This window comes from Dipodomys ordii, unplaced genomic scaffold, assembly GCF_000151885.1.
Source record: "Dipodomys ordii isolate 6190 unplaced genomic scaffold, Dord_2.0 Scaffold24, whole genome shotgun sequence".
In the NCBI taxonomy this organism is placed as follows: Eukaryota; Metazoa; Chordata; class Mammalia; order Rodentia; family Heteromyidae; genus Dipodomys; species Dipodomys ordii.
The window spans coordinates 10,955,819-10,976,603 of record NW_012267240.1 but is presented as its reverse complement, the minus strand read 5'-3'; the positions used below and the strand labels follow the sequence as shown (position 1 = coordinate 10,976,603).

Sequence of the window (20,785 nt, the reverse complement as noted above, 5' to 3'; positions counted from 1 at the left end):
TGTCCGTCTCCTTCTCCCCCTTTCCTCTTTCTTTTTTCTAAGAGTTTTACATCAAGGCTAGGTGTGATCATGAGTAGCCCTCAGCACTTGGAGGCTGAAGCAGGAAGACAAGAGTTTGGCTACATTGTGAAACTGTCTCAATTTACTAAAATGTAACAGAAGTGCAGACCCCAGGTGTTAGCTCTTTTCTAAGGCCTGTCCAGATACAAATGCATGAAATTTTAGTAAAGCTTTATTGTCAGGAACTGTTGGAGGTAGAGATCCAGATGTACATTACATATGTGTGTATAGTTTTATTAAGTAACAATAACTAAAATAGCAATTTCTAGTTCAAATCACTAGGAATGTATTTCAATGCTTTCTTATTGTGCGTGTGCATGGTGTGTGTGAAGGTCCTGGGGCTTGAACTTAGGCCTAATTGCTTTCTCTTGAGTCCTTTCTTCTTGAGTCCCCACCCCATCCCCACCCCCATTCTACCACTTGAGCCATATCTCCACTTTTATCTTTTTTTTTTTTTTGGTAGTTAATTGGAGATAAGAGTCTCACAAGCTTTACAGCGGGACCTGCTCTCCAATTATAATTCTCAGATCTCTGCCTCCTGAGTAGCTAGCATTGCAAGTAAAGCCACTGGCACCCAGCTTTCAGTGGTCTTTAAAAAGGAAAATTTCTAAAGTCTTCAAAGGATTCTTCATTAAAAAAAATTCTCTTTATAACCAGTAAAAAGGTTAAAAAAAACAAACATCACTTCTGTCCCTTTCTCATTTGACAGCTTTTAAAACTGTCTAAGAATTGCAAAGTAGTCTTTTTTATAGAGGGACTAGAAGTCTTGTGCAAAGTCAGTGTCTACAACTGGTAGTGATTAGAGGAAAATGGAATTACTTTGACATTTACATTTACTATTTTTGTGTTTAAAGAAACCGTACAATAGAGTGAGATGTGTGAAGGGCTGGGAAAGAGAGAGGCATATCAGATGTCACAATATATGTGGTATATTGGAAAGTTTATAGCTTCAGAAAGGACTTTCTATAGACCAATTTGTAGGTCATTATTTAGAAATTAGTGGTTATTATTTCATTGAGATAATCTTATATTTGTTAATTTGGTCCTTAAGCTTATCTCTCACACTCACCAGTGGTAATTGGTCTGTTTTGTATCAGAGATATAATGTATGAATTACTTTATAGGCTGTTCATCCTTAGTTACTATTACATATTCATTGATTGTCATAGCTTAGCAATACAGTGATCATATGGATGATTAGAAATTGTTGTTTTTTGTTGTTGTGCATTGCCATAGAGAATTGGATATAGTGTATATTTTTATGTCAAGAAGCTTAAAATCTGAAATTTGAAGTATAGTTTCTGTGAGATACATATTCTCTTTGTACCTGCCATTTGAAAGCCTTTTTTCAAGTTTAAAAGTTGTCAAGTAGAACAATCTTTTTTTTTTCTTCTTCTTCCAGTCCTGGGGCTTGAACTCAGGGCTTGGGCACTGTCCCTGAACTTCTTTTGCTCAAGGCTGGCACTCTAGCACTTGAGCCACAGCACCACTTCTGGCCTTTTCTGTCTATGTGGTACTGAGGAATTGAACCCAGAGTTTCATGCATGCTAAGAAAGCACTCTACCACTAAGCCACATTCCCATCCCCAAGTTGAACCATTTTAAGCCAGAGATTGTCTTTCTATGGAAATGTCCCCAAACAGGTAGACCAGAAGTCCCATCTGTCCCCTACTATAGTGAGATGAGATTTGTTCCTTCTGCTTACTTGACCTTGATTTCAGTTTCTTTTTAGTAGCTGGCAGCAGATGCTGGAACTTTTGTACCAATTTAACACTATTTGAATACAGTGGAGATTTGTGGGAGAGTTTTTTGATTAGTGTTTGTGAACCTAGTGGATTTGACTGTATTTCTCTTTTGTTTTGGGTCACTCATCTCTGAAGAGACTAGACTACTTTTCTTCTGTGGCTCCTAGGACTTAAACTACCAATCAATGTAAGGTTAATTCTCTTTGCTGTGTGAAAGTTTTAGCACTGAGAATTACCTGATACTCCTTTTTTCTTTTTGGAATCTTGCATTTAACTTTGAAGCTTTCTGCTTCTACATATGTAGAGCTAAGAGAATTCTACATAGGTTTTCATGGGAGCAACAGTGGTGGGAGTGTGCTTGGTTTGGCTAAATTGTGTGAAGGGACTGGGTCATTAAGAGGTTTTTGTTGTTGGTGGTGGTGGTTGTGGGAGCTGAACTTTGGGCCTAGGTGCTGTCCCTCAGCTCTTCAGCTCAAGGCTAGCGCTCTACCACTTGAGCCATAGCACCACTTTCAGCTTTTTCTGCTTATGTGGTGCTGAGGAATCAAACCTGGGGCCTCATGCATGTAAGGCAAGCGCTCTACTACTGAGCCACCTTCCCAGCCCTCACTAAGATTTTTATAAGCAATTTTAGTTTTGGACTTCATTCGTGGCCTTTGAACATGAAGCAGAAAGATTGTATGCCTTTTAAACGTTTTCCTCCCCTATCTTTCTCTCCTTGCACAGGGAATAGGGGATTGGGAGGAGGATGAATCCACATATTTATAAATGCTAGGCAAGCACTCTACCATACCTCAAACCCTCCTTTTACTGTTTCATTTTGTGATGCTAGATATGTGGTAGATATACTATGAATAGCTGCCTGTATACCACTCACCCAGACTCTAAACTATGAATATTTTACCTTGCTAGCTTTCCTTTCCTTTTCTTTTTCATTTGAAGGAGTATCTTTTAGAGAAAAAGTCTCTCTAAAACATCTAGTCCAGACTGGTCTTCAACTTGCCATCCTGTACCTCGGTCTCAGTATGTGTCATTAGGTCCAGCTACTCTGTTAAGTTTACATAGTCACCTTTTCCCTACTGTTTTGCTGTATTTGTTATTCTTTGTAGATTTCTCCTCCTAAACTATTAGAAAATTAAATGCAAATACAGTGCTCCTTTAGTCTACAAGTACTTTACTGTGTAGGGTTTTTGTTTCTTTTCTTTTTCTTGGTTGGTTGTGAGGCTTGAACTCAGGGTCTGAGTGCTGTCTCAGAGCTTTTTGGCTCAAGACTAGTGGTCTACCACTTTAGCCACAGCTCCACTTCTGGCTTTTTTGGGTAATTAATTGGAGATAAGAGTTTTACAGATTATTGCCTGGGCTGGCTTCAAATTGTGGTTGAAGTCAGATCTTAGCCTCCTTAGTAGCTAAACTAGGATTACAGGTATGAGCCACTAGTGTCTGGCTGATTTCTTTTTAATTAAAGGTATTTTTATATGATTGCAATTAAGATACTGATACTGACAAATTACTATCTGTTGTTACAGATTTTAACCAGTAAATCATTTTCAAATATTAGCCATGAGTTAAGTTTTTTTTGTGTATGTGCTGGTCCTAGAGCTTACAGTCAGGATTTGGGTGCTGTCGTGAACCTTTTTCTCAAAGGTAACATGCTCTATCTATTACTTGAGCCTATCTATTACTCAAACTTTTATTATTAATTGGGGATTAGAGTATCATAGACATTCTTGCCTGAGCTGGCTCTGAACTGTTACCCTCAGATTTCAGCCACTAATACCTGGCTGATTTCTTTTTCACCAGTAGTTTATCTTTAAGTTATCTCTTTACTCTTGATTTTATTGTAAACAGTAAGAAACTAGACAACCTTCAAAAAAATAACCTAGAAATCTTTGTACTTAAATCATGCAATTCATTAATTAGATACTTTATTTTTCATGTTACCAGTCTTCCTAAATTTTTATGTACAGACTCAGTGTCACTTTCACATTTTTCTTTTCTTTTCTTTTCTAGTGGTGGGATTGAACTGAGGGTCTTGTTTCCTGCTAAACACATGTCAGTAAACTACATCTCTTCCAAGATAAAATTTTCATTTTTTCCCCCTCGTTTTCTTCTGAGCATTCAATAACATCTTCCTTTAAGGCAATAGGTTGGTAGTCATAGTCTCTTTAGTACACATAAAGCTTTCACTAATTTCTCCTGAAAGTTCTCTCAGCCTTCTGATGGTAATCTACTCTGTATATTTTAGGTGTTGTTATTAGGGGAATATCTACTCCTGATAACAAATTCCCAGAGTAATCTGTAGCTGTATGGTTTACCTATTGTAACATGACAAATTACTCTAAAATGGTGGCTTAAAACTATAATAAACATTTACTGCTTTTTAGTGTCTGTGAGTCAGGAATTTGGATTTAGTATTTGCAACTCAGGTTCTTATGAAATTACCTTCAAGATGTTGGCTTAAATGCATATGGCTTACTCATATGTCTAGCATATTGGTGTTGTCCGAGTTCAGTGTGAATTTTTTTCTCCCTTTAGGGGTGTAACCTGGCATCTAGCCTTTTTTTTTTTTTCTTTTCTTTTCTTGTGCTGGTCCTGGGGCTTGAACTCAAGGTCCGGGCTCTATCTGCCCTGAGCTTGTTTTTTCTTTTTTCTTCTTAAGGCTAGATCTCTGTTCCTTCTGGCTTTTTTGGTTGTTAATTGGAGATAAGAGTTTCATGGACTTTCCAAGTGGGGCTGGCTTTTGAACTATGATTCTTAGCTTTCAACCTCCTTAGTAGTAGCTAGGATTACAAGACATGAGCCACTGGCACCTACCTGCACTCAGCTCTTTCCAGAGTATGATCTAATGGAAGAGGAACCGAAAAGTTAGAAAAAAAATGTACATATATATATTTAAAGAAGCATTATGAGTTTTACAATCACCCCCCCTTGGTTGAAGGATTTGCAAAAGTGTTACAAGTATATGTAATAAAAGATTTTCCAGTTTAACCATGTTGATAACATAGTAGCATTTTTGCAGTATTCTATTGTGAGTAGATCAGTCTACTAAGGTGCGAGGTCTTTTGGAGCTATCTTAGATTTGGACAGATGCCTTGTATTTAATCAGTTTTTTAGCCAGAAATCTTTGCAACTTTTGGTGATTTTAGCCTGAAATAAATATTGGTTGACAAAAGGAAATTTGTAGTTCTATCATTCTACTGTAAGAGCTTTCTTTTCCTTCCTCAATAGTGAGGAAAGTAAGAATCTACAGAGGAAATGAGAGAGTATTCAGGTAGAGGATATAAATGTATGGCCGTTGGAGTGATAAGGAAGTGTTGAAGAGTTTCAGTGAAGTGGCTTGGGTGCAGAAACCAAGTAAAGTTAGTAAACAAAAGGAGTGGGTGTAAGCGGGGAAAGAGTACTTAACTCTTAAAATCTTAACTATGAAGAAGAGGAGTAGATGTGAGCAAGAACATACTTTTTCTGTAATTTCTTGGGGAAGGAGGACAAAAAACATGTAGAAAAAATAGTATACAGGGGCGGGGGGAGGGGTGGAACAGGGAAATTAGATGTGGATACAACCTTTTGGGATGTAATTTTAGGCATTTGGATGTTGCCTTCTTTCCCTTCCTTCCTTCTTTCCTTCCTTCCTTGTTCTCCTATACCTCCTCTCTCTCTCTCTCCCCCCTTTCCTTTCTTTCTTTCTTAGTTTTTCTTTCTTAGTCTTTCTTTCTTAGTCTTTCTTTCTCTTTCTTTCTTTCTCTCTGTCTGTCTTTCTTTTTTTCTTTCTTTCTTTCTTTATTTCTCTTTGGGTAGTGAGGCTTGAAGTTAATGCCACAGGTTTTTTGTCCTCACTTGCCTTTTTTGCTCATTGGCTGTCACTTTACCACCTGAGTCAGGCCTCAGCTTTCAGGTTTTTGCTGGTTAATTGGATGTAAGAGTCTCTTGTATTTTTCTCTCTGGGCTGACATCAAGCTTAGATCTTAGCCTCCTTGGTAGCTAGGATTATAGACATGAATCACCTGCCAGTGTCTGGATTTTAGTTATTTTTTGACATAATCATTAATAGTTAAAATTGCCAAGGAATTATAATTGAGTATTGCATATATTAGCTATAGTTTAAATTAGATTTTCTGTTTATTTTTTAGAAATATAAAGAGAAGGACAAACACAAACAAAAACACAAGAAGCAACCAGAACCATCACCTGCATTGGTTCCATCATTGACTGTTACTACAGAAAAAGTAAGTTTTGATTTATGTAGTAGCTATGTTTTGGCTTTCATTCCCAGTGTTCTAATCTCTCAAAAATTTCCCACCTCTACAAACATACTTAGGATTTCTACTTCTTAGTTCTTTTATGTCAGTTTTTTTAGTCCTGGATTTTCTTTACTGTTCCATTGGTTTTTGAGTCTGTTTTGTGTCTGTCTGTACCAAGCTGTTTTTGAAGTCTGCTGTTGTGATACTTTCAGGAGTACTCATTTTACATAGAATTCTGTTTGCTATTTGAGGTCTATTATACCTTCATATGAATGTTTGGATTGCTTTCTATAATTGCATCAGGAATAATATTGGGATTTTGATGGGTATTGCATTGCTTTTGTACGTTGCTTTTGGCTGTATGGCCATTTTAACCTGATTCTACAAATCTGTGAGCATATTTCTTTTCATCTTCTGATGTCTTTTTCAATTTTTTTTTAAAAAAATGTTTTTTGGTTGGTTGTGGTGCTTAAACTCTTGGCCTGGGCACCGTCCCTGAGCTCTTCAGCTCAAGGCTAGTGCTCTACCACTTTGAGCCAAAGTGCCACTTCCACTTCTCTGGTGATTAATTGGAGGTAAGAGTCTCATGGACTTTCCTGCCCGGGCTGGATTTGAACTGTAATCCTCAGATCTCAGCCTCCTGAGTAGACAGGATTACAGACGTGAGCCACCAACGCCTGGCCTTATTTTTCAATTTTTTTTTCTTTAAGGTTTTATAGTTTTTATTGTATAAGTCTTTTACTTCCTTTGTTAATATATGGGTATTTTATTTATTTTATTTTATTTTTTTTTGTCGGTCATGGGGCCTGAACTCCGGGCCTGGGTGCTGTCCCTCAGCTCTTCAGTTCAAGGTGAGCACTCTACTACTTGAGCCACAGTGCCACTTCTAGCTTTTTCTGCTTATGTGGGGCTGAGGAATCAAACCCAGGGCCTCATGCATGTAAAGCAAGCACTCTATCACTGAGCCACCTTCCCAGCCCCTTTTATTGTTTTTAACAGTATTGTGAATGATACTGTTTTCCTGATTTCTGTCTCAGCCTATTCATTGTTAGTATATAGAAAAGCTACATATTTTTGAATATTGATTTTTTGATATCCTGATAAAATTCTGAAGGTATTTATCAGATGTAGATGATTTTTGGTGGAATCTGTAGGATTTATTAAGTACTGTACAGGATCTTATCATTGGCAATTAAGGATAATTTGATTTTTCTTTCCTTATGTGAATCTTTTATTTCTTTCTCCTCCCTTGTTGTTCTGGTTAGGATTCTCGTAGTTCATTGAATAAGAATGGGTAGAATGAACAGGCTTGTTTCATTTCAAACTTTAAGGGTAATGATTTTAGTTTTCCTCAGTTAATGTGATGTTGGTTATGGGTTTGTCATAAACAGCTTTTAATAAGTTCATGTCCCTTTCATTCCTAATTTCTTCGTAGCTTTTATAAAAATAAATATATAAAAATACTGAATTTTTTTGTTTACTCAAAGGTTTTTTTTTGCATCAGTTGAAATCATGGGATTTTTTAAGTTCTTGGTGTGGTATTTATTGATATTAATTTGCATATGTTGAACCATATTCTGAAAGGAAATCAGCTTGATTATATTGCATTTTTAAAAACGTGTTGTTGAATTCTGTTTATAAGGATTTTTTTTTGTTTATTTTGGTCAGTCTTGGGGCTTGAACTCAGGGCTTGTGGACTGTCCCTCAGCTGTTCAGCTCAAAGCTAGCGCTCTACCGCTTGAGCCACAGCGCCACCTCCGGTTTTCTAGTGGTTTATTGGGGATAAGAGTCTCACGGATGTTCCTGCCTAGGCTGGCTTTGAACCTTGATCCTCAGATCTCAGCCTCCTGAGTAGTTAGGATTACAGGCGTGAGCCACCTGCGCCCGGCTTTCACTATGCCTCTTGAGCCACAGTGCCACTTCTGGTTTTCTGGTGGCTTATTGGAGATGAGTCTCATGGACTTTCCTGCTCAGCTTTGTTTTGAACTGTGATCCTCAGATCTCAGTCTCAATAGCTCAGGTTATAGGGTGAGCTACTGGCGTCTGGCTATGTTTAGTTTTTTTGAAGAATCTCCAAACTGTTTTTGAGAATGGTTGTACTGGTTTACATTCCCACAAATAGTGTAATAGGGTTTGTTACCCACACTTTTGATTGAGTTTTTGACTTTGGCAACTGAGTTCTTTAGTTCCATGATTATTTTTTTTTTCTTTTCAACATTTCTGTATCTTTATTGAATTCCTCTTAAATCCTGCATTCTCTTTTAAAATTTCATTCAGCTGTTTTTTTCTATTTTTGGTACTTTTCGTTGTTCATATTATATTGGAATGTGTCCAGTGTTTTACAGATCTGCTTATTTGATTTGATGTACCACTGCTTAAACTCTGGGCATCACACATTCCCATTTATTTACTATTATTATTTTTCATTCCTGGCTTGCACTTTACTACATGAGCCAGATCTTTACTTCTGTCTTTTTGCTGCTCAATTGGAGATAAAAATCTCTTGAATTTTGTCTGCTTGGTTGGCTTTAAATTTTTTCAGACTTAGACTCCTAAGTAGTTAGAATTACAGACCTAACCTGGGGTCCAACTTGTTTCTTAATTTTATTAACAATTCTTGTTGTTTCATTGAGCTCATCATTTCAACTTCCTTTCTCTTGACTCTCACTTAAGTCCTTTATTGTAGTATTAATGGCTTTTGAAGGCAATATATTGCCTTGTTGATTCATCAATATCACGATCATTTGCTAAGATTTGCGCATCTGGGTTTAAGATTTATGGCGGTTTCCATCTGTATACTCTGAGTTGACAGTTTCTTGCACCTTTGTTGAATCGAGGTAATAGTTGGATGGATGATTGTTTATGAGTTGGGGGAGTGTGTCTTGGATGACAAATAGTTGAATTCAGTGCTAGAGACACTGTATGAAACTATGCTCTACTCAGGTTGAGGAAGCTTGCTTTCAAAGGGTATTATAAGTGACAACCTATATTCTTGTGTTTTTGTTAAGTTCTAATGAAGACAAATCATTACTACAGCTTTGATCTGTTTAGGTGACTATAGGACCCAAAGTGTATCTTTGTGTTCTAGGAAGATTTTTCTTATTCAAGAAGGTGATTGAGGGGATAGTTCCATTGGGATATTACTAGGTATTTGCTTATGTGGGGTGGGTCTCTTAGTTCTTAAAAAGTTAATGGGAAAGGTGGGTGGAGTGAAGTAAAAGAAATTAGTTAATGCTATGTTGGGCTGGGGAGTGGTGGTGGTGACAAGGAGATGAGAATTATTTCCATACATAGAAATTTAAAGCTGGGCACTGGTGGCTCATGCCTATAATCCTAGCTACTCACAAGGCTAAACTCTGAGGATCACAGTTCAAAGCCAGCCTGGGCAGGAAAGTCCCTGAGATTCTTATCTCCATTTAACCACCAGAAAAAACCAGAAGTGGCACTGTGGCTCAAGTAATAGAGTGCTTGCCTTGAGCAGAAGAGCTGAGGGACAGCATCTGAGCCCAGAGTTGAAGCCCCACAACCGACAAAAAAAGAAATTTAAAAAACAGCTAATAACAACAATCAAGGTGGGAAAAAGAGAAAAAAAATTAAGAAAAGAGAAAGTAAAAATACAAACAAAACAAAACCCAGAAAGTAGAACATGAAAAATCATAAAATGAAACAAATGATGTCCAGGTTATCTAGTTACATATGTATGAATTTGAATACTATGGAAGATTTAGGAGGTGGGGCAACAGGGTATGATAAGGGGAGAGTTATGTTTATAAATATGAGGTCATAAATGGTGAGGGCCTATGGGGGCAAGGGATAAAACTGATTCAAAAGAGAATACTAAAAGACAGGTAATGGGTTCAGGTATAATCCCAGATAAAGCTAAGTGGGAGAAGCAAAATATAAGATTAAAAAGGAAGGGATGATAGATTTATGTTAGTGTATAAACTAAAAGGTCTTTATTTGAAATAGAAGGGAAAAAACTATACAAACAAATATAATGTTAAAAACACTTGAGCCAATAAAGGAACAAAGATAGACTTTCATGTAACAAATACGAATTTTTGTTTTTTCTTGTCTGTTATATATAGACTTATATGTAGTTATATATAGACTTCTACAGGCTACAAGTGGCTGTTTTATACCTAGATAGGAAGATTTTGCTTCCTTCCGAAGGAAGACTTTACATGGGGGAAAGTCTTCAGAGTTAAGCTGATGCTTGGTGCTTCTAATATTTGGCTCATCGGGACGTCCACTGTCAAGTGTAGCACATTGCCTCTAAGACAAGGTTGAGCTTTTTTGAGCTGTGATAGCTTAGTGTCACATTCCATACTGCGCAATTTCTATCCAGAGGAATTGGGTATTGAAGCAATTTCTGTGGTGGGACTCATAACCCAGGACCAGGTACATCAGCTTTCTGGCCTAGTATGTGTTCTGAAACCTCTATTTCATGATAGTGCAGCTTAAAATTTTGCTGTTCTCTGCTACCTGGTTTTCCTTTCTTTCCCAGTGTCTTATAAGAGATTTATACCTATATTCTATGGTAAAATGTCACATGGGTTGTTGTAATTGCTTCTGGACCCTGGACTCCCAGAAAGAAACTTTCAAGATTGTGACACCCTGTCACTGTTTGAGATAACAGGAGACACTGAATGAATATCTTAGTTCAATCTCTCACAGGTTAGTCTTCACTGCCAGAGTCCATAGGCTATAGTAAGGTTGCAGATTGTGTCTGCTTTCCTTATAGCTGAACTTGGTGATCCCTTTTGATTTTACTTAGTGTTCCTTGCTATCTTCTTAGTTCCCTGCTCTTAGCCAAGGGAGCTGAACTCTGGTTCCAGATTTCTTGTTTCTTTTCTTCTGCTTTGGTGGTTTCTCTGTAATTTCTAGGGTTCCCAAGAACCTCTTGTAGATTCTCCTTTTTTATTACATTCTCCTCCCCTACCCCCAAGAATGTGTTGCTTTTGTGTCACTGGATTCTTCTTGTTCCTGTAGCAAAAATGGTCTGCGGTGGTGATGATGATCATTCTGATTGGAGTGAAATAGAATCTCAGTGTTGTTTTGATTTGCAGTTTCTTTATGGCCTGAGATTGAGTATTTCTTCATGCATTTATTGGCTATTTATATTTCTTCTAAGAAATACAACAGGAACAACTGTCTCCTTTGCTTAATTATTAACTGGGTTCTTGATTATTTAGGGCCTTAGGTTTTTTTTTTTTAACTCCTTATACATTCTGGTAATTAGACGTGTCAGATGGCAAAGATCTTTTACTTTGTAGGATGTCTTTTTAGCTTAGATAGAGATATGGAGGACTGAAGTTGGAGGCCAGCATGGGCAGAATGTTATTAGCAAGACCCCATCATAATATATATGCTGGCTAGAGTAGCATGCACCTACATTGGGAGGGAGGGAGTAGGAGGACTGCTGTCTAGAAGTACAAAGGCAGAAACAATGAGACTGTCTGAAAAGGACCTAAAAGGGAAAAGGACAAGATGTGGGTCAAGTGCTAGAACACTTGCTTAGCAAGCATGTGGCAGTGAATTCAAACCCTAGTACCATTAAAAAAGAAAAATGAGCACTTTTGGTGTTTGAGTTACTTAGTAAATGTGACTAATATGTGCTATTTTTAATTTCTGCAGTCTAACCCTCAAGTAACTATCCTATAAAGTTATACTTTCTTTCCTTTTTTTTTTTTTTTGTCAGTTGTGGGGCTTGAACTCTGGGCCTGGGCTCTGTCCTTCTTCAGCTCAGGGTGCCACAGCACCACTTCCGGTTTTCTGATGATTAATTGGAGATAAGAGTCTCACGGACTTTCTTGCCTGGGCTGGCTTTGAACCATGATCCTCAGATCTCAGCCTCCTGAGTAGCTAGGATTACAGGTGTGAGCCACCAGTGCCCGGCTTCAAGATACACTTTCTTTAAAAATAGTAGTAGGCATAGAGATAGTAAGTAGCTCATTGTAAGAGAAAAGTCTGTGTTGTTTAGTTTCTCCAGAATCATTAAAAAAGGTATTTATAGACTTAAAAATTGTTTTTGCATGATTTTTTTCTTACGTAGATGGTCTCTGTTCTAGAACTGAAACTTTCATATTTCTTTTACAAGTTTAGTACCCATCATCATCATCATCATCATCATCATCTATGTGTCATTTATTGTTTTCTCTATTCAAATGTAATCAGTTATTTTTTTTTTCTTTTTCTTCCCTGTTTTGAATCAAAATGTCAGACTTACACAAGCACTAGCAACAACTCTATATCTGGATCATTGAAGCGCTTGGAAGATACGACGGCAAGATTTACAAATGCAAATTTCCAGGAAGTGTCTGCACATACTTCTAGTGGAAAAGATGTTTCAGAAGTTAGAGGATCTGAGGGCAAAGGCAAGAAATCTTCAGCTCACAGCTCAGGTCAACGAGGAAGGAAGCCTGCTGGTGGAAGAAATCCAGGAACAACTGTGTCAGCAACTAGCCCCTTTCCACAAGGTATTAATTATGGTGTTTAGTTATAGTACTTGTTCTGATGATTAGTTTTTATTTATAACTAATGATCATTTTAGCATATCTAATTAACTGATGTTTTGTTAAGATTTTCTTACTTTTCTCTGTCATGAGTTGTGTAAGAATGTAACATTTCTGTTTAATGCTTAAATAGTTGTGGAGAAAAGCTATGAAAGGTAGAGCACTTCCTTTTACTCTATAGAAGTCATTCAGTATACATAGACTTAAATGCTAGATTGAATTCAGTCCTTGAAAATTCACTTGGCTGTCTTGCTTGCTCATGGTTGGTACCCTACTATTTGATCCATGTTTGGCAATTTGCTGGTTAATTGGAAAGTCTCACATCCTCCAGGTCTGAGCCTCCCTGGAAGCAAGAATTACAAGTATGACCACTTGTGCTGGTTCGATAAGTTGTTTTCTTTTTCTTTTTTTTCCTGGTCCTGGGGTTTGAACTCTGGGCCTGGGCACTGTTTCTGAGCTTCTTTTGCTCAAGGCTAGCGCTCATCTACTTAAGCCATAGTGCCATTCCAGCTTTTTCCTGAGTAGTTAGTTTGTTGGAGATAAGAGTCTCATGAGCTTTCCTGCCTGTGCTGGCTTTGAACTGAAGTCCTCCTAAGTAGCTAGGATTATAGGTTTGAGCCATAAGTACATGGCTGTAAGTTGTTTTCAACCTGCCTTTCTTAATTTAACATTAAAATAGCTAAGATTTACATCTTGAGTAGGTGAATAAGAACTAAAAATTTTTCAGGGATCTAAGTAGGTTTCAAGTAATGCATTTATTACAAAGTAGGATTGAGAGTAGAATTTTGTTCAACCTATCTTCTGTGAAGCTGAATGTTAGTAATATTTTATTACTCATTAAATAAGTAATTACTTCTTTAATATTACAGTCATTTTATTACTATGTTCCATATACTGTTTAGCTGAAATTGGGAATTAAATGTTTATGCTATGTTTTCTATAACAAACCCTGTTTTATGGGAAACCAAGTAACTCAGCTTACTTTTACAGTGTGTGTGATTGTTTTGTATAATTTTAACATGAACATAAGTACTTTGAAAAACAGAACTGTTAAAACTGTTGAAGGAAAATATACTAGTAAATAGCCAGGCACCAGTTGGTCATGCCTGTAATCCTGGCTACTCAGGAGGCTGAGATCTGAGGATTGCTGTTCAAAGCCAGCCTTGCCAGAAAAGTCCATGAGACTGTGATCTCCAGTTAACTACCAAAAGCTGGAAGTGGAGCTGTGACTCAAGTGGTAGAATGCTAGCCTTGATCAAAAAGCTCAATGATAGGACCCAGGCCCTGAGTTCAAGCCCAGGATGGTTGCATATATGCATGTGTGCATGCGTGCACACACACACATAAACATATATAATATATGTAGAAGAAATGCCATACATTCTTTTTTACTCTTTGTTCCCTGAGGGATATAAGAATATAAGATAATTGTCTCCTCTTTTTGCTGTTGAAACATCGGCTAATAATAAACACATCCAGAATGTAGCAGGTAGTCATTTGGGGCTGGAAGATTTTCAAGAACCAGTCTTGTGGTGTGTGCGTGTGTGTGCACTGTTTATAGCACAAATAATTAGAAAATGAAATAACAAATATACTACTTGATTTCACTAAAATTTACAGGTATTATTTCCCCTCCCCCTCGTGTTTTGGGTACTGGGGGTAGAAGCTGAGTTTACTTGTCCCACTTGAGTCACACCCCAGTTCCACATTGCTATTTAAATGTGACTTCATTCACATTTGGAATGTGGTATTAGAATTGTCACTGTTTCCACAAGGAAGATCTTCACTATTAACACTAAGTTCTAAGTTTTTAATTTAAAGGTTGAAATTGAAAGGTAAGGTACTGAACGAAGTTGGTTGCATTTTTTCCAATGGGAGGCAGTATGTGAAATTTTAAAAATATGCATTTAAAGTATCGCAGATACTAAATGTTTTGAGCCATTTGAAATTATGTGAAATTTGAGTCCTAGATATAAAAGCAAAAACTATAAAGACAGATGGTGACAAATTAGAATGGATAAGAACTTTTCTGTAGCTGCTAATGACATAGCAAATTGTAATTATCCTTAAAATGATTGATGATGTTATACTGGAATTCAGTTGTGAGAAACAGAGAAGCCACATTTTGAGAGGTTGAATCAGGAGTCTTCATTAGAAAGCCAGCGACAGCAGGCAGACACACCACCCAAGAAAACATTGTAGCCTTGAAAGCACTCAGCACTGTTAGGAAACTGAGCCATGAGCGTAGTAAAGCAAAGAAAAATCGGAAAAACAATCCAAAAAGTCTCACAAGTGCATTGGCAGGCCCAATAACCTATTGTCCAAGTCCCCTCCCCTGCCTCTAGGAGTTCTGGCACGCCCATCACCTGGGGGTGGGGCTTCACCCTCCTTCATCCTGAAGACAGGATGGCTCCAGCTAAACCCAGTTCCCTGTCATCCTGTAGATGGCTTCTTAATATGTACCGTTTTCTGTTTAGACATAGTCCTGAAGATTCCCATGTAGTGGAAACAACTTTTATAAATTAGTATGACAATTATACTTTTGAAACCCTTGTTTTAGAACTATTAATATAGACATTAAAAAGTCCAGACCTTAAGACTTCATTTTAAAAGACATTTCTTGTGACAAAAAAGAATCTCTGCAGCTGGGTGTTAGTAGCTCATGCCTGTAATCCTAGTTATTCAGTTAAAGTCAGCCTGGGCAGGCAAGTCCATGAGAGTCTTTTCTCCAATACATTATGCACAACATCATCCCTCCCCCACCCCCCACCAAAAAAAGGTGTAAGTGGAGCTGTGGCTCAAGTGGTAGATAGGGCACTAGCTTGAGTAAAAGAACAGTGCCCTAGTCTCTTAAGTTCAAGCCCAAAGACAGAACTCCCTCCCCCCGCCCAAAAAAAAATCTTTGTAAATGCTGAGGTGAATTTATGAGATTTCTTGTGAATATTCAGTGCAACAAATTTAACACTTAACAAAATTTCTATTTTGATGAAATATTTTATTTATTTATTTATTGGGTCTGGTCATGGGCCTGAACTCTGGGCCTGGGTGCTGTCCCTCAGCTCTTCAGCTCAAGGCTAGCACTCTATCACTTGAGCCACAGCTCCACTTCCAGCTTTTTTCTTTTTCTTTTTTTTTGTCGGTTGTGGGGCTTGAACTCTGGGCCTGGGCGCTGTCCCTCAGCTCTTCAGCTCAAGGCGAGCGCTCTACCACTTGAGCTACAGCGCCACTTCCGATTTTCTGGTGGTTTATTAGAGGAGTCTCACTGTCTCTCCTGTCTTGGCTGGCTTTGAACCGAGATCCTCAGATCTCAGCCTCCTGAGTAGCTAGGATTACAGGTGTGAGCCACCAGCGCCCAGCAGCTTTTTTCTTTTTTGCTTATGTGGTGCTGAGGAATCGAACCCAGGGCCTCATGCATGCAAGGCAAGCGCTCTACCACTGAGCCACCTTCCCAGCCCAATGAAATACTTTAATTTTGAGCTTTTGTTTACTGGCACTTTAGATAAAATATGTATAGTTTACTTTTATGAACATGCTATTTGGTCACCACATTTGTCTGCATCATTTGGCAAACATGAGGTGGGTTCATAAGATGAGATGGAGGATCAAACTTTGTTTCTTCCCAGGCCATGTTAATTTTTGACCAGGTAAATGGAGCTGGAAGGTTCTTACACCAAATAATCATGCTCATAGAAGTGAGGAGAGAAAGAATAAACAGTTGTGCAAAAGGTGTATGAAAGCTGCCTCATTCATGTGCCGTCTTTTACAAAAACAGTAAGAGAATGTTAGGGCTAGTTTTCTTTATGCAGATTTATGGAAACTAGACTTGGAGAGTATAATAACTTAGACATGAGATGGGATATTTAGTTATATCCACGTTTGGATAAATTGAGCAGAATAATAGCAGTTGGTGGTCTGTCTTAAACTAGGAAAGATATTGTGATTCTTACTGTATATTGGGAACATATTCAGTATTTGAAAAAGAAGATTCCTTGGAGAATTAAAGTTTTGTCAGGTGTTACTGCATGTCTGTTGAAAAGGGGGCTTTGCTATTCTTCAGACTTTACTCAGAACACACAATGTTTTGGGGAAGAACTGAGGAATACTATGATAAAAGGTATGTTAAATAAAGTGCATTTTATATCTTAATTTTATAAAGAATAGCTTGTAATTCAAGAGTAAACAAGTACTATAAAATGAGTGTTTGAAAAGGTGATTTTAGAGATAAACTTGATTTCATTAGTAACCTTTTGCAATCCAGCTTTGTGATACTGTTTTGTGTCCTAAATTTTATAGTTGACTTTTCTTTTTCTTTTCCCAACCTACCTATTTTTGATGATTGTATCATGTCTACTGCTCATGGCACTTTTGCATCCAAACTTTTTTCTTTTCCTATCCCATTTTTGTTTTTTACTACAGGCAGTTTTTCAGGAACTCCAGGCAGTGTAAAATCATCCTCTGGAAGCTCAGTACAGTCTCCCCAGGATTTCTTGAGCTTTACAGACTCAGATCTGCGTAATGACAGTTACACTCACTCCCAACAGTCGTCATCAACCAAAGATGTACATAAAGGAGAGTCTGGAAGCCAGGAAGGGGGGGTAAATAGTTTTAGTTCCTTAATTGGTCATCCTGTGACCTCAGCTGTTGTTTCCCAGCCTAAAAGCTTTGAAAATTCACCTGCAGATTTGGGTAGCTCCAGCCTTCCTACAGCAGGATATAAGCGAGCTCAAACTTCTGGCATACAAGAAGAAACTGTAAAGGAAAAGAAAAGAAAAGGAAATAAACAAAGTAAGCATGGGCCTGGCAGACCCAAAGGGAACAAAACTCAAGAGAATGTTTCTCATCTCTCAGTTTCTTCTGCTTCACCAACATCATCTGTAGCATCAGCTGCAGGAAGCATAACAAGCTCTAGTCTTCAGAAATCTCCTACATTGCTCAGGAATGGAAGTTTACAGAGTCTTAGTGTTGGCTCATCTCCAGTTGGTTCAGGTAGGGATTTGCCCATTGTTGTTCTTCACTCCCACCAATATGTTCTTGCTTTACCCTGAAAAGTTTAAGCAGTTGTTAATGATAATACTTAGTGGTACTTAATTAACATAACATTTCTTAATTTAAAAAAATCTCTTCATGGAAAAAATGTAGTATTATTAGACAATTTGGTGTTGAAATGTTTGGGCGCTAGTCTGATGTTAACTATATTTATACTAAATAGTTCATTGGTCATCCATTACTTATGATACACCTTGATCTTGTTCTTACATTTTGTATCACCTGCACTGTGTGTTTAACACCAATTAGGATTCACATTTAACATATAAAAGTCATTCTTTTGGGTTTAGTGCTTTTCTTTATTCTTTCTTCCTTTTTTTTTTTAAGTCCCGTTTCCCCGACTTTCAGCTTTAGTTTTCACTTTTTGAAGTAATTTCATACATATAGCTCTTTTCTGACACATTTTTTTTAGTAAGTGTAAATGACTTAAATTTATAAAATTCTATTTCAGGATCTAACAAAAATGATTTATATTTATTTTTGTCATTAGTATATAGTACAAATGACTTTATATATGTTATTATTCACATCATTGGGATTTTTCTGTATAGCCTGCAAGTTGCGGTATGAATATTTTCAATTAATTAATGAGAGTGCATATTTTTGACAGATATACAATTGATTTGAGCATCAGCATTTATCTATTAAATTATGTCTTAGATATAAAATGGATTTAATAAATATTGATTGTAAATTTCACTTCTGGTTTTTAAAATTATATATATATATATATATATATATAAAGATCAGATGTGAGAAGTAGTAACTATAACTGTTGTTATGTGTTAGGTTCTGTTAAGTACTTCATGTCTCATTTAACATTTAGTTGGGTATAGTAGCTCAAGCCTTGCTGCTTAGGCAGCAGGAATCATTTCAGTCCACCACAGATGTGAGAATTCAAGAGATTACATATTTGTCTGTGGCCAGGTGCTGTGGCATATGCCTGTTATCCCTGCTATGGGGACGTACAAGGTCTGGATACAGTAAGGTGCACCTGCCATCCTCAGCAATATGGGAAAGCATAAGTAGGATCATAGCCCATGGTTGCCTGGGCATAAAATAAGATCTTATCCTTCAAAACCCATGTGAAAAGGGGTTGGAGGAGTGGCTAGTGCCTGCCTAGCAAGCGGGAGCTCCTGAATTCAGTCCCCAGTATTACCAAAATAAAAACAAAAACACAGTTAATGTAAAGAACATTTAATGTCCCGATTTTGTGGCTTTGAGAAGTAAATGTGTTTCTCAAGATTGTACAGCCAATGGGAGATGATGGCTCATGCCTGTAATCCTAGCTACTCGGGAGGCTGAGTAATGAGCATTGTGGTTCCAGGCCAGGCTGGGCAGGAAAAATCCATGAGACTCTTGTCTCCAATTAACCACCAAAAGATCTGGATGTGGAACTGGGTAGTAGAACACTAGCCTTGAGCACAAACATGTAGGGAAGTCAACCCAGGCCCTTCAAGCCCCAGGAATGGCACCCTGCCTTCTTCAAAAAGAAGAGAAAAAGATACAGCCAGGGAATTTATTCTGCATTTGATGGGAAGCTTTGGTGACTGTCATGGACCTATTTGTCAGACTTTTTTCCATAATAGAGTGGAAACCATAAAAGAAGTGTTTCTTTGGTAGCATTAAGGATGGTTCAAGAACAAGATTCTTTTTTTTTTTTATTTTATTTGTGAACATACTGTACAGAGGGGAAGAACAAGATTCTTAATACCAACATTGATCTTTTGGATTGGATAACTCTTTGTGTAATGCTGTCTTTGTAATGTTATAGGATGTTCACCAGAATCTATAACCCTCACTCATATATGCTAATAGCACCTTCCCTACATAAACAAAAGAATATTTCAAAACATTGTTAAACACCCACAGGGCACTAGAAATTGCCTCTGATTGAGAACCACTGTTTAAGAAGGGAGAGAAATAAACTACAGTGAGAAAGAAGTTCATTAAACATATTTAAATACCATGCATATTTGAATAGGCATTTTTTTTTTTTTTTTTTGGTCAGTCGTGGGACTTGAACTCTGGGCCTGGGCACTGTCCCTCAGCTCTTCAGCTCAAGGCGAGCGCTCTACCACTTGAGCTACAGCGCCACTTCCGGTTTTCTGGTGGTTTATTGGAGATAGGAGTCTCACGGTCTCTCCTGCCCGGGCTGGCTTTGAACCGCGATCCTCAGATCTCAGCCTCCTGAGTAGCTAGGATTACAGGCGTGAGCCACCAGCGCCCGGCAGAATAGGCATTTTTATCTGTATGTTTCCTTTGAAACTAGAAATCTTAGGCCTTGGCAATGATTTTTTTTAAAAAAAAGTAAGTGTAAACCAGTTTACCCAGAAAAGAGTAGGTTCATGTTATTTTTAGTAAGAGGTGTGATAATCAGATAATCTTACTGAGAAAATTAAGCCTAACACTTGCTTTTGGTAATTCCTGTAGTTTCCAGTCATAATCTTAAGTTAAAATTCATGAATTTCAAAAGTTACATTTCAATGCTTATTTGAAACACCTATCTTCAAATTAAAGGAATTAAAATATTTATTGGTTCCTATCCCTGAAAGGCTTTTCTCTATGTTACATGAGTAAGAAGATTGTTAGCATTGAGAAATAGTGCTTACCTCCAGGAGACTGCATTTATGATACATTTGTGGCAGAAAAATGTGTATTTTATTATTTTTATTTTACTATTAACCATAGATGATACTATTTCACAAAACTTAATGTCTGAAAAATTTAACTTGCCAAGAATTTTTTAAAGTCTGAGAATTATTATGTTTTATTAAAACTAAGAGAATTTTGCTTACTTAAAATTGATATGTTTTAATTTTATACATTTTAATAAAAGTTTTATGATTAAGTCAGACTATTTTTTAAAAATAATAAACTTTATAGTAAAAGATCTGTCTTTATGTAGAAGAAGCTTGGCTAAATGCTATTTATCTTTGGGAATTATGCCTCCTTTATGATAGTAAGGTTAGGAATTAGGAACTACTGATGAACACTGAGTAGCATAGTGCTAAATACTTAAGAAACACTAAATGTTATTATTCATTATGTAGAATAAAAAACTAGATGGGCTGGGAAGGTGGCTCAGTGGTAGCCTTTCATACATGAGGCCCTGGGTTCGATTCCTCAGCACCACATAAGCAAAAAGAGAAAAGCTGGAAGTGGCACTGTGGCTCAAAGTG

General features: G+C 37.3%; 1 protein-coding gene across 7 annotated transcripts in view; it reads left to right on the top strand.

Moving 5' to 3' along the window:
* Nucleotides 1–20,785, top strand: part of Mllt10 (myeloid/lymphoid or mixed-lineage leukemia; translocated to, 10) — a 198,626-nt gene that overhangs the window by 108,950 nt on the left and 68,891 nt on the right. For 5 of the 7 annotated variants that reach the window (XM_013014683.1, XM_013014686.1, XM_013014685.1 and 2 more), the window contains 3 exons: nucleotides 5,932–6,027; nucleotides 12,266–12,521; nucleotides 16,974–17,543. In XM_013014683.1, coding sequence (XP_012870137.1) covers nucleotides 5,932–6,027; nucleotides 12,266–12,521; nucleotides 16,974–17,543 — 922 coding nt within the window. The remainder of the gene's footprint in view (nucleotides 1–5,931; nucleotides 6,028–12,265; nucleotides 12,522–16,973; nucleotides 17,544–20,785) is intronic. The other 2 variants (XM_013014688.1, XM_013014687.1) reach the window with 1 other exon arrangement.